The sequence below is a fragment of the Tetrao urogallus genome, assembly GCF_951394365.1.
Source record: "Tetrao urogallus genome assembly, chromosome: 2".
In the NCBI taxonomy this organism is placed as follows: Eukaryota; Metazoa; Chordata; class Aves; order Galliformes; family Phasianidae; genus Tetrao; species Tetrao urogallus.
In genome coordinates this window covers 15,921,842-15,937,336 of record NC_136814.1, presented here as the reverse complement: position 1 = coordinate 15,937,336, position 15,495 = coordinate 15,921,842, and the positions used below count along the sequence as shown (strand labels likewise).

Genomic DNA, 15,495 nt, shown 5'->3' with positions numbered 1-15,495 from the left:
AATTAATACCAGCTTGCAGCTTTCCTCACAGGCAGCGATGTGTCAGGATTAATGTTCAATAGTTTAGGGATCCTTATTTGCTTTTTAACAGTAGAACACTCAGATTGCTCACAGTAACAAGCTGTACAAGCACATGGGAGTTTGTTCAGAGTTGTATTAGCTGAAAAAACCATTCTCCTAGTCCGTAATGTGTCTTAATGTATATCTCCAACCTTCACTTGTTTGTGTGGGGCATTTTCTTGGCAGTCTTTGTTTGGTGGTGGTTGCTGGAATATGTTGGACAGTGCAGATACATGTGTAAAACTAGCTGGTAGTACTATAGTGATAAGTGGTTCTCAATGTTTTCTAGGCAACAGCTGAGGCAAATAATCTTGCTGCTGTGGCAGGAGCAAAAGACTTGTACAGTAAAGGCATGGAGCAGGTATGGTAACAAAACTTCTTCTAACTGAATGTAAATATGGGCCTTCTGTTTTAGTGGTTGGTGTAGGTCAGGAGTGTGTTAATGGGGGGAAAAATAGCTTAGGCAGCCAGGATGGGTATCTGATGTAGTGCATCTGGGTTTCTTTGAGAAAGGAATTGGTGGGGCGGTGTGGGAATGGGAGTTTGTAAGAAACCACCTGTGGATTCCTGCTGCTGCTCCTAACATATCTTAAAGATCTTGTAACATGAAATAGACAGGTAAGTGAGGAGATGTGGTGTCAGGGCATCTGAGGGTAGAGTTCTAGTATGGTTTCACAGTTTTGAGTAGCAGTTGTCTATTAGCTGTCAAATGTGTGGATTAAAATCCTTTGAAGCAAACCTTTGTAATACCAAAACTATGTATGCCATTTCCTACTTGCTTTTTCTCTTTAAGTTAGTAACTTATATAGATGGATTTCATAGTGTTACACAAGGTTTTTATCACAGCCAATTCTGAAAGCAGTTGCATGTCTTAAAGTTTAACGAGACTATGCTTATTGTGAAACTTTATATTGGGAGGGGACCAGTGGGTGTGATAACATGCTACAAACACAGCTCCCCACTAAGCGGGCAAATTCTGGTCTTAATCACTGAAATAGCTTTCTGTTTTGAAGTTAGAATAAGACCTAGTGCTAGTGGCAGGCTAGGCAGTTTCAGCTGTTAGCAGGCTGAGCTGAGAATGCTGATGTAGAGGGACTCCTTCATTTGTTTCCATTTTTGGATATCTCTTGAAATAACTTATGTTGTGTATTTGAAGGAAAGAAAAAAAAGCCCAGTCTGTTTTCCTGTCTTGACTTTTTATTGGCTACTAAGATACCATAGTTGTAGGACTTCCTTACTTGGAGCAAGGAATAAACAGAAACAAATGTTCTCCTAAACAGACTCATGTTTCCATAGTAATTTCCCTCAGTATTGTATATTTTTATATTGCTGTAGAGATGAAACACAAATATCTTAAATCAGTTCTTATCCAGAAGTCCCAAATGGTCGTAATGTGACACAGCTTTGAAACTTCTGTTTTCAGGAACGAGGCTTAAGGCTGGGTTATGTATGGATATTTCTTACCGTAGTGCCTTGAGCTCTCCTCATGAGCCAAAACCCTCTTTCTGAGTATGCATAAACACTCTCCCTTAATGATCTTAAATGTAAGGGAAAAACAAGTGCAGGCACACAGAGCATCGGAGAACAGTGGCAGTATCTGCATGGCAAGCCATGGCTTTGATGCACAAGGATCTCCTCTTATTACAGTACTCTGGGGAATGTGGAAAGACTGTTCTGGAAAATGAGAGATTAGTAACTGTTTTCCAGGGAGCTTTCTAGCTATGGAGAACTGTAAAAAAGAAAAAGCAGAAAGGTGCTTATTCAACTCAAGCAGGTGGGGTGATGGTGTCAGGATTTCAACAGTGAGATTTGCTTTGAAAAAGCTAGCCAGTGAAGATGTACATCTTGTGAGGCAGAAAGGACGTGCTGTACTCTGAGAAAGTGATCTTTCTGTGTCCAGCTGAAGGAACAGCAGCAGGAGAAAGTTAAGTTGTGTTTGAAGAATGAGATGATGAGCACTGTGATAAGTCTGCCTGTGTCGCAGGATGAAGGCTGTAGTTTAAGGTCACGTGGAAAAAATCTTCAGACATAGTCTGACTGTAAGGGACTCAAGGAGTCAGGACTGATGCGAACAGTTTGGATCTGTGTCCTAGGTACCCTCTGACTGTAGCCCTCGTGGTCACACGTCAGTGTTACAGAGTAGTCCTTAAGAGCATAACCATTTTTGTACTTGTGCTTATTTAGGGGGAGGAAGATGATGGGTGTCCTTAATGCAGGCATCCATCTGAGTCCCTGCTCTCTTCCCTTCAGCAGAAACTTGTTCTCTCAGGTTGAACTGAATCAACTGTCCTAGAGGGCAGTCTAGGGAAGAACAGGCTAAAGATGCTGTCAGCAGCTAGTTCTTGTTAATTTGTATCACCTGGTGAGTTCCCTGGAGCCTGTGAGTGGCAACGATAACCAACAAGTTACTGAGTGGGTGAAATCTGCCCTGCTTGTCCAGATTTGTTGCTGAACTTCTCATTGGGGTGGGTGGTCTGAACTAAAAAGCTGAGGGGAGGGCGTAAGAGTGCTATTTAACCTTTCTCTAGCCAAGCTTTCTCTGCGTCTGGATGTTCTTTGCTTTTTCCCTCTTCATAGCAGGAAATTACAGTGGAGTTGATGTCCTCTCCTTATGGGCTTACCTGAAGGAGAATACAGAAAGTATTAGTCCTGTCACGTGCTATGGCTTTGTATACAGTCAGGCAGTTTAGGCATTTGCAGGTCCATGATGCAGAGTACTTTTAGCTGCTTCCCTTGGGATGGCGCTCCAGACCTTACAGAGGAAAATTGCAGGAGTCAGTCTGATAGTGGTTTGAAGGGTAAGCAGCAAGGAGCAGGTTTGCTTTCTGTACAGGACAAGATGCTGTATGTGTTGACGCCACCTGATTGTTCCTGCAGATTTGTGGAGGAGATAAGCCTTACATTGCCCCATCGGATCTCGAGCGGAAGCACCAGGATTTCAAAGAGTCAGCTGTCAAGCATTTCTGCTCTGTGAAGAAGATGGGAGGGGAGGAGTTCTGTCGGCGCTACCAGGATCAGCTTGAGGCAGAAATCGACGAGATCTATGCAAACTTTGTGAAGCACAATGATGGCAAAAACATATTTTACGCTGCTCGTACCCCTGCCACTCTATTTGCAGTCATGTTTGCCATGTATATAATCTCAGGACTGACTGGGTTCCTTGGTATGAACTCCATAGCTACCCTGTGTAATCTTGTGCTGGGGATGGCTCTTATATCCTTTTGTACGTGGGCATACGTTAAGTACTCTGGGGAATTCAGAGAAGTTGGAACAGCCATTGATCAGATCGCTGAAGCTATATGGGAACAGGTTGGTATCTATTTTAATGAAAAATGTTTTTTTGAGCAAACATACAAAATAGTTTCTGTTCAGTGCTGTGAGTGAAAAGCTGGTGTAGACTTAATAAAGAATGCTGGTTTTGCTGAAGGGAAAATTAGCTTAGAAATGTGACTGATCTCTTTAGCAGAGCGTACAGGGAATGCTAGCCCAGGAATGTTACAGGCCTTACTAGATGCTTGAATGGTAAAAGTGGAAGGACTCTTTAAAAATCTTATTACTTCTTGAAGCGGAAAAATTGTGCTTTTAAAGGTAAGTTTAAAGTGGCAGGCCTGCACTGTGGATGAGCTGGATAAAATATTTCCAATGGTTTAAGAAATGTGGATGTTAAAAACAGTGCTGTCCTTTTGCATTTCACCAAATGGTGTGTCTCTGGAGGATTAATTAGACCTGAAGGAAAATGGCTGATGGGTGACCAGACAGACTCGCAATAGTTGTTGTACACCAAGTTTCTTCCTCTTCCTGGAAAACTTGTGCTGTGTGTGATACTTCAGATAGCATGGTTATTGTGATGCTTGTTAGACAAAAATGAGAAGACTTGAGTGTCAACAGTACCAAAGGCATCTGTACAAAGATCTTTTGTCTGAATCCAGTTAACATAGCTATCCCAGTACAGCCAGTGTGAAGATCTTGACCAACTGACCAACTCTTCCAAGTAGCTTTTGGAACATTCCTAGTAGCTATATTAGATGCCAACAAAAGGGAAGTGCTTTTAGAGCTGTTGTTACTACCAGTTAAAAGGGCTGACTGAATTGACCCAGGATGATGCTAAAATAGGTCCTGCTCAGCACAAACAAATAACTGGAGCTTCCTATGCGGATGCAGTCTTGTACATCTCAAATAACTTTATTCCAGGCTTTTCGTAGGCACTGGTATACTCAACCTGTCTCTGGCAGCTGTGTAGGATAATGAATTACTCTGAAATAACTGGAGAGAAAAAGTGGATTTCTAATAAAAGGAAGGAAATGAGAAAATATACTAAATTGAGTTACACTGCTTGATTAGTGGTTAAAATTGAGGCTCTTCTGTACCACTGTAGCTTCTTGCTTTTGAGCTTGGAGCCGAAGAGCACTACAAGAGAAGTGGAGGGTGTCAGCTGGTTGTGCACTGCTCCCTATGAGAGCAGTTCTGCTGGAGGATACCTAGAGCATATGAATTTAGTTTGATCACTGGCCTTCCCTGAGGAGGGGAAGCATGTGGTTTACGGCAGCAGGAGCTTTTGTGGGCTAGAGGAAGGTGTTCTCCAAAGGAGTTTGCTCTTTCTGTTGTTATTCTACATCACAGATAACAGGCAAAGCATTTATTGGTCCTGGTCTGAGTCACTCTCTGTATGTCCCATATTCTTTCTATTGATTTTTCTTTCTTTTCCCTCCATGCTTCAGAGGAATCCCAGGAAGGTAAGAAGTTGCTGGCAATCAGATTTTTCTGAACTTAACTGACTTTATCTGCTGCCTTCTGAGAGCCACGTTTCCTAACAGCTCAATTCATGTTCTAGGTGTTTTTCAAACTCTTTGAAGTCCTTAGATGCCGAACAATTCGCCGTGCTCTTACATCAGTGCCGCGACAGCGACTCCCATCCAACAATAACAAGAAGAAAAACTAGCCAGTGTTTTTAACTTTCTTTCTGTATCTGAAGTGTTCACAACTTACACATATAGGACAATAAGCTGGACCGTCTGGGCCGGTCTGCATAAATGCTGTAACCATACCAGACTGATGCTGCATATAGGGTATGGAATTGCACATCCACCTTCTAGGAACTGTAAAGTGGTTTGAATTCAGAGAAATACTGCTGTGTAGGAGGGATATCACTTGTGTTCATAGCATGTGACTGATTTAACCTCATTAGTGTAGCAGCGAAACTCATCTATTTCAGTTCATGCCAGTTTGTGTCAGGCTTCAGCATTCCAAATTTTTCCATTATTTCAAGTCTCATCTTTTTGTATGTTTTTTTTTTATATTTTATTTTCTTTGGTTACCTCATTTTTTTGTTTCTTTGCACGTTTCTCATTCCACAGGTGTTGAAGCCCATGAGTGATAATTTGGTGGAGGATCATATGAGGCAGTCTGTTAGAAACTCTATCAAAGCAGGCCTGACCGAGCAGGTGTCTCACCATGCCAGACTAAAGACAGACTGACAGTACATCTCCTCTTCAACTCTGCCCTCTCATCCTAGACATGCTTGCTGTACCATGAGAACTCAATAAAAAAAAAAAAATAAAAATAAACCAAAGTTTACAATCAACTGTAGAAGTAGTTTAGTGTGACTGGCTTCACAGACTGCTGCCATCACCTGGGGAGAGTAAGTTTGTCAAGTGCTCTGCTTCTGAGACAAACTGGTGCCATTGGAGACTGGGGGTGGGTGGGAGGGGTGTGTTTTTAAGCATAGTCCTGGAGAACCTTGCATGTGTGCGTTTTGGGGTGTGTGTGGGGGAGGGATCTTCCCCCCAGTGTTTGAGTTGATGCGGTGTCTGGCTTACAGTGGGAGCCTGTCCTCTGCGGGAGATAACTTCAGGGAAGTAAGGATCAGACCTTGTAAGGGGTGCTGTGGTGTCCCCAGGTGTACCGAGCTCTACAACACCCCTTTGCCACCTCTAAGGCCAGAATGTTTCTGTGTATGGAGTTGGTGAAGCTATTAGAGCCACTATGTTAGATATGCATCCTGCTTTACTGCCTTTTATACCAGTGTTACACAAACATGTATGTTGGTTCCTCACACTGCTGATGGCAGAATAGCTCGTAAGGGAGGCAGTGGGTCTGAGCATCTGGTGTCTTGCCTTGAACTCGCAGACCTGGTCCAGAGGGAGGTGCATATCAGAACTGAGCTGTTTTTTTTCCTGCAGTTTAGCCTTCATGTATATAATATTGCCATTAATTCTACTGGGGGAAGAAATTCCATTGAAAAAACGTTGCCTACAGCTACCAAGCGATGAGTTAGGATTGTCTGTACAGTGTGTTTAGTTTTTATTTTTTAAGAAATCACAGATAGGGCATGTATATGAAATATAAATATATAAATACGATTTTGTATCAAAGTTTTGTAGTTTATGGCAAAACCTGGTTCTGTGGTAGCTAAGTGCAGTCCCTGTAAGGGAATGTTTGTGGCTCATGTAAATGTGTGAATGCATCAACAATTTGAAGTTTTTTGATATATTTGTGATATTTACCTGCCTTGAGCACTGCAATCTCACCCCCTTGGGAAAATCAGTGGGAATGTTTGTTGTGAAACTCTTGTCTTCTGTTGCATTTTAAAGTTATTTCCTGTAATTTATTTTCAGTACATGATTAAAATCAGTTGTGTATATATGAAATGAAATTCGTGCTTATTTTTAAAAGATGTTTAAGTATGTATTCTACTACATAAACTATGTCAAATACTTATCCTGACAATTATATAAAGAAATTGTCTATTGTACTTCATGGCTTTCTATTGAAGCTGATGTTTCTTTCCTGCTCGTCTCTGAAAGATGACATCTGTCTAGGTCCTATCCCCTCCCTGGTTAGGAAAACTTTCTGCTCTTCTGAAGCACGCTTCTTGACTTTACCGAGTTGTTTGTCAGCTTCTGCCCTTCAACAACTGTATCATTCTGAAATCTCTTTACAGGCCCTGTTTTCACTTGACTAAGCATCGACTAAGGTGTTTTCAGAAGTGCGGAGCATAAGGGCAGCTAAACAGTTAACTAACTGCTGTAGTTTCAGCTGGAAAATGACTGTGTGCAATAGCTTGTATTTTATTATTTCTTCATTCCGAAGTAGTACAAATTTCCATCAATGTTTGAGCTGCATCAGGCTCCCCTCTCACAGGGAGGGAAACTTACTTGTTTAAACTAAAGCAATTGCACTGTGACTTTTGTACCCTACGGAGCTGCTAGGGGTTGGTGGTTGTTACCTGTCCTCCAGAGATTAGGGCTCAGCTCCAGGTGAATGATGCTGAAGATGAGGTAGGAATGTTGCATTTTATGCTATCTTCTCTCAAACTGTACAGATTAAATACTGTTATTTAAACAATCTATTGCTCTTGTGCTGAATCTGTTTTTCTTCTTGGTCAAAAAACTGAGGAATCACAAAGGTGGCTTGGAGTGCCACACTTGCTTTGTACCTTCCTGGAGAACAGAACTGAGGGTCAGATCTGAGGCTTGGCCATGCCCTGCAGTGATGGTGAGAGCAGAACTCTATGCAGTGTGATGGTCAGTGAGGCTGGAAGTCTTGATCCAGCCTCTGCTGGCAGGAGGATTGGTGGTTATAAAGGTGGGCATGTGGTGGGATGGGGAGAGAAGTTGTAGACCCTGCCCCAAGAAGCTACAAAGCAAACAATGCAAGGACACAGAGAATAGGAGGGGTAATTGTCATCTTCATCCTTCCTCTGCTGTTTCTAGTACTGAAGGTTTAGGATACTGATGCGGGAAAGAGCATTTGGGATTTGTGCAAATTTGTTGTGGGATGATTTTGAGAGGATCCAAAGGCAGGAAGAGTGAGGGATCAAGGTGTTTTTTTTTTTTTTTTTTTTTGGAACTGCAGTGCAACTGAAGTGCCAGCAACTGGGCTAGGGAACTTGACACAGGGACTGTGTTGAGAATGAGTACGTGGGAAGCAAGCGCCAGCCACTGCAGAGTCAGGATGCATGTCTGTATATGAATCTGGATTAGCCAGCAATAGGTAAACCTGCTGGGGTACTGAAGCAGCCCTAGGTTTGGGGTGATGTACATGTTGTTCTCCCTGAGGCAGCTAGAGGGACCAAACCTCTTGTTACAGAGACTCTAAGGGCCACTGAGACCCATCTGAATTGTGTGGAGACAAAAAAGGCCTTGAACACTGGGTATTTTGACAGGTTATTGTCTCAAGGTCAGTACTGGTGTGTGCAGGGGAGGATCTGAACCAGCAGATACATGGTGCAATGGTGGTGCAGCAATTATAAGGAGTGGAGAACAGGAAACTGTATTTTATGGCAGTATCTCAAAACTCTGCCTGTTACTATTTTGGGTTAAAGTAATGAGGCACAGGATATGGTAAAATTTCACTTTTATTGAAAAACGTGGGCAGGAGAAAAGACATTATTTACACAAGTTCCCAACTGCAACCTCAACTCGAGAACATATGACCAGCAGTATGACAAATGGAGGGGGGTCCAAAATACAATTATGGAGGCTAAGGACAAGGTACGAGTCCAACTCCCTCGTGAATGCGGGCCTTCAGATAAGATCAGCAACTGAAAAGAAGAAAATGTAAGTATGCACCAAGTGTGCTGAGAACTGTAGCCCAGTCGGAAAATGCATGTACTGCTGGGCTTCCCTCCAGGGGAAGGAGAAGGGTTGTGGTTGGGAACAAAGCGTGCAGAACAAAGCACGCTCTTTCAGATGCAGCGCACCGACCTCCAAGCAGAGGAGGGCAGCAGCTTGGGGCAGGCCTGCACTCACCGTTCATGGGCATCTCGTCTATCTGGGTGGAGTAGTACTGCTCAATGTCTCTCAGGATGCGGATGTCGTCATTCTTCACAAAGTTGATAGCTACACCTTTTCGGCCGTAACGGCCTGAGCGGCCAATTCTGAAGGCAGGAGAAACAATGAAGCCACCGTGGGTAAGGGTAACTCAGCCGTGTTCCCTACTGTGAACACCAAGCTTACCTGTGTATGTACAGTTCTCTGTTGTTGGGTAAGTCGTAATTAATGATCAGGGATACCTGAGGCACATCCAGACCTCTAGCCCAAACATCTGTTGAAATAAGGACTCGGCTGCAAAGAGAAGGGGACGGTCACTAAGCACAGATGTGAGCTGAGGAGTCAGGCTGCCCAGTGCTGGAAACATCTGCTATTCTGCTCTCCCCAGTGCACTTCCACAAGTGTGCTGCTAGGAAATCTGGTCCCACAGAACCACCAAACCTCTCTGATGAGATGGTGCAAAGCCAGCTCTGGTCTTACATTTTAATTCCTTATTTTAAATGTACCAACTCCCAGTCTTCTCAGCAAAACACAATGGGATAATTCTATGCCTAAAAGTACGAGCATCCCTTCTTGGACGGGGGACATCTCCCATCTCTGAGACACTACAAAGGGATGGAGGGAAATCAATAATTCTGATTTTCAAACTAAACCAGAAACAAGACCTTGAGAGAAGAGAGGATTTAAAGGCTTCTAAGACTGTTTCCTCTGATGCACTGGAAGACCTCTTGCCTTATGTAGCAATACCGTAAGCAACGCTGTTGAAATCACTTACCTTGCACCAGATCTGAATTCTTTCATGATGGACTCTCTCTCCTTCTGTGGCATGTCCCCATGCATGGATGAAACGGTGAAGTTGGCTTCTCTCATTTTCTCTGTGAGCCAGTCTACCTGTGTGTACAGCCGAGCAGCCTGGGTTAGCGATCTGCTCATGCCAGCCAAAAGTGTTAGTTCTGTTTGGAGAACGTTTGCACATATATGCTGGTAATGACTGAGAGAGACTTTAACAAGTGTTTTGGAGCAGAAGGAACTAAATAGTCCTTGCAGGGCATCACCTAAATGACAGGGTTCCATGAAAGGAAAGGAATTAAAGGCATTCATTCAGAGTGATTTTGCTTTGGGAATTACAATTAATAAGCACATTCTTATCAGTCCTACTAGTCTAAAAAGGCAGTTACTGCCAACTACATCAGGTCTGCCTGTAGCTTGCTGTCTACATCAGGCATCTCCTAAAGACACATTTAACTGCTGTTCTTACTAGGCAATTGTCAACCAGGGAAACAACCAGACACTTTGGCTCGGCCCAGCATTTTCTTCTGTGTTGCCCTCTGCAAGTGAGATAACGTGCCCATCTCGTGGCTGCTGTACCTTTCTCTTGGTGTTACAGAAGATGACAGCCTGGGTGATAGTGAGCGTGTCGTAGAGATCGCACAAGGTGTCGAACTTCCATTCTTCCCTCTCCACAGCCACAAAAAACTGCTTGATTCCTTCAAGGGTCAATTCATCACTTTAGGAAAGAAGAACAGCTTTAAGACACTGCAAGTGAGTGAGTGCATACAATGCAGCTAAAAGGGCTGGATGCTCACATGGCTGTCTCAAGTGCTCTGGATTGCTGGGTCTCAAGTTACTCTATGAAGTCCCTGGAGAAGACTGCTCTAAGAAAGGCTTCAGGCGTGACCCACACAGCAGAGGCTCAAACTTAGCACCCTCTCTGTTCTAGGCAGACAACTTCAAAGGGAAACATTTCTGTTCTCACTCTTGCAAACATCTTGACAAGAACAGAGTGTAGTGAGGTAACTGGGGCAATGTAAGAGACCAGGCAGGGGTGAGGCCTTTCCAGTCAGGCTGCCTACACTTACTTCTTTGACACTTGATGAGATGCAGCACGTAAGTACCTGTTGCAATGCTAGACATAAGCTGTGTATCTAGGGCCTTTAGGATCAATCAGCATTAAGCTTTCTAGCCATACTCTATGGTATCAGTGGAAGACACCTACAAAAGTCTAATGGCGGAGCACAGGAATTGGGTAGGAATGAAAGACAGATTTCCAGAAGAGACTGTACTTGGGAGGATGAGGGAAGTCGGGCTGAGCAGCAGCAAACAGAAATGGAGAAGGATAAAGCCAGAGAACCAATCTGGCCTTTCTCAAAGTGCAACATGAGGATGTCTGTAAATACCTACTCCAACTGCAATGCTGAGAAGGAACGTGATTAAGACAAGAATTGCTCTTCCCAGAAAAACTCACCGTTTCACCAAGATGCGAATGGGGTCTGTCATGAATTTGTTGGTCATCTCCAGAATTTCATGAGGCAAAGTGGCACTGATCAGCACCACCTGTGTAGCTGGAGGTAGATATCTGTACACATCATAAATCTGCTCCTTGAAACCTGCAAAAGGAAATCAAGTAGCATTGGGAAGTTAGCACATCTTTCTCCTGAATATCCTTTTATTTCAGTTTAGATTACTTCAGCATTGGGCCTATGCTCTAAGAATAACACTGTTTTTACCATACAGCCAGTGTCACCCCTCATTTATCTCTCCCCAGTTCTGCCAGACTTACCGTGACATGGCTGTGTTGCACAGTACAGTACAAAAAGCTACACTCCAGAATTTATAACTACTGAAAAGAACATGATAACTGAATTAGGCAAAGTGTATTAAATTGCTTCCTACAGCCCATAATGTAACTGTGCTTGCCTAGCTTTGGTTAAACAGCTGTTTTAAGAAGCAGGACTACTAACTGGGATGATATCAGAATCTCAAAGAGGTGAGCAAAGAGAAGTACAAGGGAGACAAATATTTCACCTTTGTTGAGCATTTCATCTGCTTCATCCAAAACCAGCATTTTGATAGCACGAGTCCTTAAACTTCGTCGCCGGATCATATCTGTAAGATTTCACTTTGTAAGATGAAAAGGCTCAGAAAGCAAGCGAGCCTACATTGCTCCCAGCTGCTGTCAGTGCATTTCACTGGAGGAGGGACTGGCACTTCCCCTGCTGCCAACAGAGACTGGTGTTTGGTGATGGAAAAGCACAGTCAAGTGCCACAGTGCTCCCCAATAGCCTGCAAGCAGGGGCTTGTTTCTGCTGCCCAGATAAGGAAGCACAGGCTACAGGGAAGCTGAGTCCAAGCTGTGGGATATTATTTGCTAACTGCATGCAAGTGCATCATCTCACATAGAACTGCAGCTGGATGCCAGAAATGCAATGTGCCACCTCAATTTCGCATCCAGTGGGCAAATCTACTTCCTGTCTGAAGGAGCACATGGCTCTGTGTAATTCCTTCATCCTGTGACAGAACTATTTGCTCTAAGAGTTGTTCAGAGCCACCCAGTTTGGCAGCTATGAAGTTGCTTTGTGGTTGTTGCTGTTAGTTATTTTTGTCTATGGAGACTAGTGTTCTCCCAGTAGTATGTATTCATATAACAAAGCACTACTCTGTTTCATAAATCCATAACTTATGTTGCTCTTCATCGCTGCATACGTTAATGATAAATGTAGTTTCCATGCTATTTCAAATCTAAATGCATTAAATTTGCGGGGTGGTCCCATGGCTCAATTGAAGCATGAACACAGAAGCATGCAGCCTCCCTCATCTTACCAAACACCCGGCCTGGAGTGCCAGCAACAACATGCTGCCCGTAATCCAGCTTTCGGATATCTTCACCCACGTTGGTCCCCCCGATGCAGGCATGACACTGGACATTCATGTAGTCTCCCAGAGCAAGAAGACCCTATTTTGACATAAATAATAGATCAATCATCTGAGGTCTTATGAAATTTGTTTTTTATCAAGTCATGTTGGGCTGAATAGCCACGTGGTGCTTTTCTAGAGATAAAAGCATAACGAAAGATTTTTTCTGTTGTTCTCCAAACCTCTTCAATGGCAGGCTTACAAAGGCTGGGGATCTGGTTATCTCCCAGGGATCACAACTACTTTTAAAGAGTACTGTACTTAGAAATTCAGGTAGGAATATGTAAAACATTAGACTGCTAACTAACCCGTCATGTAAGGAAGAACGGATATAACACAGATGGGAAAAACAGCCCTTCATTAGGATTTCTTATTCCATTCAGGAAAACGCATTCCCTTGAAAAGCAGAAGTTGCACTTCTAGCTCTGCCAGAGAATGCTTTGAGAATCTGCACCAGTCCTTATAAATGCTTTACAGGCAATGATTTAGGTGTTCCTACCTTTTGAATCTGCACAGCCAGCTCTCGAGTTGGTGCTAAGATCAATGCCTGGGTCTCACGAACCTGTTGACCACGTGGCAGTTAATCGCACAGCAAGTACAGTGCAAGCAGTAACAAACAGAATAGAGCCCACAGCACCCTGAACTGTCACACTTGAAGGATCAATTGTACAATTTTGCGCTAAAACGTATGGGTTTGCAAGCATTGGTACACCTAGAAAGCTGCACCTCCATGGAATGCTTACATGTTTATAGCCCTTACACTAAGTTACAAGACTGTGCTTGAGCAGCTCTTCACTGGACAGCTTGTTTTATTCATCCAATTGCTGAGAACAGCTGATCTTCTTGTTCAGAACACTGTGCCTGTCAAACGCTCGTCAGTCAGAAGCCTGTGTCTGACCACACAATGCGTGCCAGCTGTTCAGATGGATCCAAGAGGCTCCAAGAACACAATTCTCACTGGTGAGAAATCAATTCAGCCCTCCAAAGAAAGCAATCACAGAAACATAGAATGGTTTGTGTTGGAAGGGACCTTCAAGTCCACCTCGTTCCAACCCCCTGCTATAGGCAGGGACACCTCCCTCTAGACCAGGCTGCTCACAGCCCCGTGCAGCCTGGCCTTGAAAACCTGCAGGGAGGGGCATCCACAGCCTCTGGGCAGCCTGTGCCAGCATCTCACCACCCTCACAGTAAAGACAACGGACATTTTCACCGCGTGGACTACCTGTATGTCCAGACACTGTAGCACAGAGATGGAGAACGTCGCTGTTTTCCCCGTTCCCGACTGTGACCTGAGAACAGAGGTGCGGTGAAGGCTCCGGCGTTCCGGAGGAGCCACCCATCCCGCTCCCGCAGCCCGCCCCCCCGCCCACGTACTGCGCGATCACGTCGCGGCCCTTGATGATCTGCTTGATGGCTCTCTGCTGGATGGCCGACGGCTTCTCGAACCCTGCGGGGACACGGCCGTTACGGCGCAGCGCCGCGCATGCGCGCCGCCCCTCGCCGCCGCCATTTCCTTCACCCCCGCTCCCTCCCCCTCCCGCCGCCGCCCCGCCGCGCACCGTAGGCGTAAATGCCGCGCAGCAGGTCCTCCCGCAGCCCCATGGTGTCGAAAGTGGGCGTCACGTCCACCTCTTCGCTCGTCTCGAACTCCACCTTCGTCATGTCTTCCTCCTTCATGATCCGCTTCCTCGCCGAGCCGGTGGTGCCGCCGGAGCCCGCGGACCCCGACATGGCTCAGTCAGGCCTTCCCACCGCCCTACCCGCACGCGACGACGATGGCGCGGCCGCCACACACCCAGAGCACGGGCCGCTGCGCATGCGCGGGAATCCCGACGGAAGCGGTGGGTGCATGCATGGTGGGCGGGCGGAAGAGGCGGGGAGAGGCGTGCGCATGCACGTCGGGGTGGTTGAGAACGCCGCGCATGCGCGACGGCAAAGTGGGTAGAGGTGGGAGGCGCGTGCATGCGCGGCAGGAGAGTGGCGTAGTGAGCTGTGCGCATGCGCCGTGGGGCGGTAAGTCTGGTATCTTCTGTCTTTTCTCTTTTTAGCAGCGGTTTGGTGCTGTTCTCTTCTCTCTGCGGTAGAATCTGCGGGAACAGCTTGAAGCTGCCTCGAAAAAACCAGGAGGGGAGCTATTGTAAAACCCTGATCGGCTGCTCTCAGCTGTGTTCCTGCGGCTGGTGAGCTCCTGTCGTCCTCCTTTAGGAGCCCAAAGATGTATTCACTAAATCAAACGAGGCTGGGCGCTGCAGGGTGAGCTCTGAGGAGCTGCAGATTGGTTTGCTCAGCCACACGACCTTCTTTTTCCAGAGTGCACTGAGATCCCTAAAGCAACTGAGGCTGTTAGCACATCATGTGGTGAGCTGAAAGGCAGAAAAAGATCCTGATTTGTGGCCTTGATCTGCAGCTTCTCAGAGGTGACCTCTATTAGCTTTGATTAAGGAGCTATAAGTCACTGCCATACATAGTTCATTTCTGTCTGATGTTTCTGCAACATTCTGAAGGGAATCCAGACTCAAGTCCAGCCATCACATCTCTGTTTCCCCTCATCCAAACATAAAACAAAATTGCTAAAGAATGGGTTCTACTGAGGACAATTCAGATGAAGCTGCTATTTTTCACAGGGGGCTGATTTAATAGACGTCACTTGGTGTGGTGAGTTGGAGAGAGTTCTTTGCTTGTTCCTTGTAGAGACGGTCTGGGCCCTTGTGTAGTGTCTGAATGACCCTCTTGGGAGCCACTTGAGTAGAAGTGGGAGCAAAACCTGTGCAGGTGGGGTGAGACAATAGTGCAGAAGGAAAGAGAGCTGTTAAGTCTTGTCTCCTTACTGGGGGACAAAATAAAAGGGAAAAAATCACCCCAATTCTAATATTGGCTTCAGAAACACGTTACTGCGCATCTTAACTGAGGTTGTCACCCTCTTTAGTTCATCCGTGTTTTCCTTGTTTGGTGTAATGATTTCTTTATAGCA

The 15,495-nt window shown here is 45.1% G+C and overlaps 2 protein-coding genes across 3 annotated transcripts in view; one reads left to right on the top strand and one right to left on the bottom strand.

The window, feature by feature from the left end:
• ATL2 (atlastin GTPase 2) overlaps nt 1-5,534 on the top strand; it is a gene marked incomplete at both ends in the record, with an annotated part of 35,497 nt that extends 29,963 nt beyond the window's left edge. The window contains 4 exons of one of the 2 annotated variants that reach the window (XM_079550683.1): nt 350-421; nt 2,938-3,369; nt 4,779-4,793; nt 4,892-4,999. In XM_079550683.1, the coding sequence (XP_079406809.1) occupies nt 350-421; nt 2,938-3,369; nt 4,779-4,793; nt 4,892-4,999 (627 nt within the window). Of the gene's footprint in view, nt 1-349; nt 422-2,937; nt 3,370-4,778; nt 4,794-4,891; nt 5,000-5,414 lie in introns of those variants that run through there. The other variant, XM_079550684.1, reaches the window with a different exon arrangement.
• Nucleotides 5,535-8,585: 3,051 nt separating this feature from the next.
• Nucleotides 8,586-14,255, bottom strand: EIF4A3 (eukaryotic translation initiation factor 4A3; the record flags this gene model as incomplete). The annotated part of the gene is made up of 12 exons (XM_079532795.1): nt 8,586-8,602; nt 8,811-8,938; nt 9,018-9,125; nt 9,607-9,722; nt 10,200-10,338; nt 11,077-11,218; nt 11,637-11,717; nt 12,432-12,564; nt 13,024-13,086; nt 13,747-13,813; nt 13,899-13,971; nt 14,084-14,255. The coding sequence occupies 12 exons, from the start codon at nt 14,253-14,255 to the stop codon at nt 8,586-8,588; spliced, it is 1,239 nt and encodes a 412-aa protein (XP_079388921.1).
• Nucleotides 14,256-15,495: the final 1,240 nt, after the last annotated feature.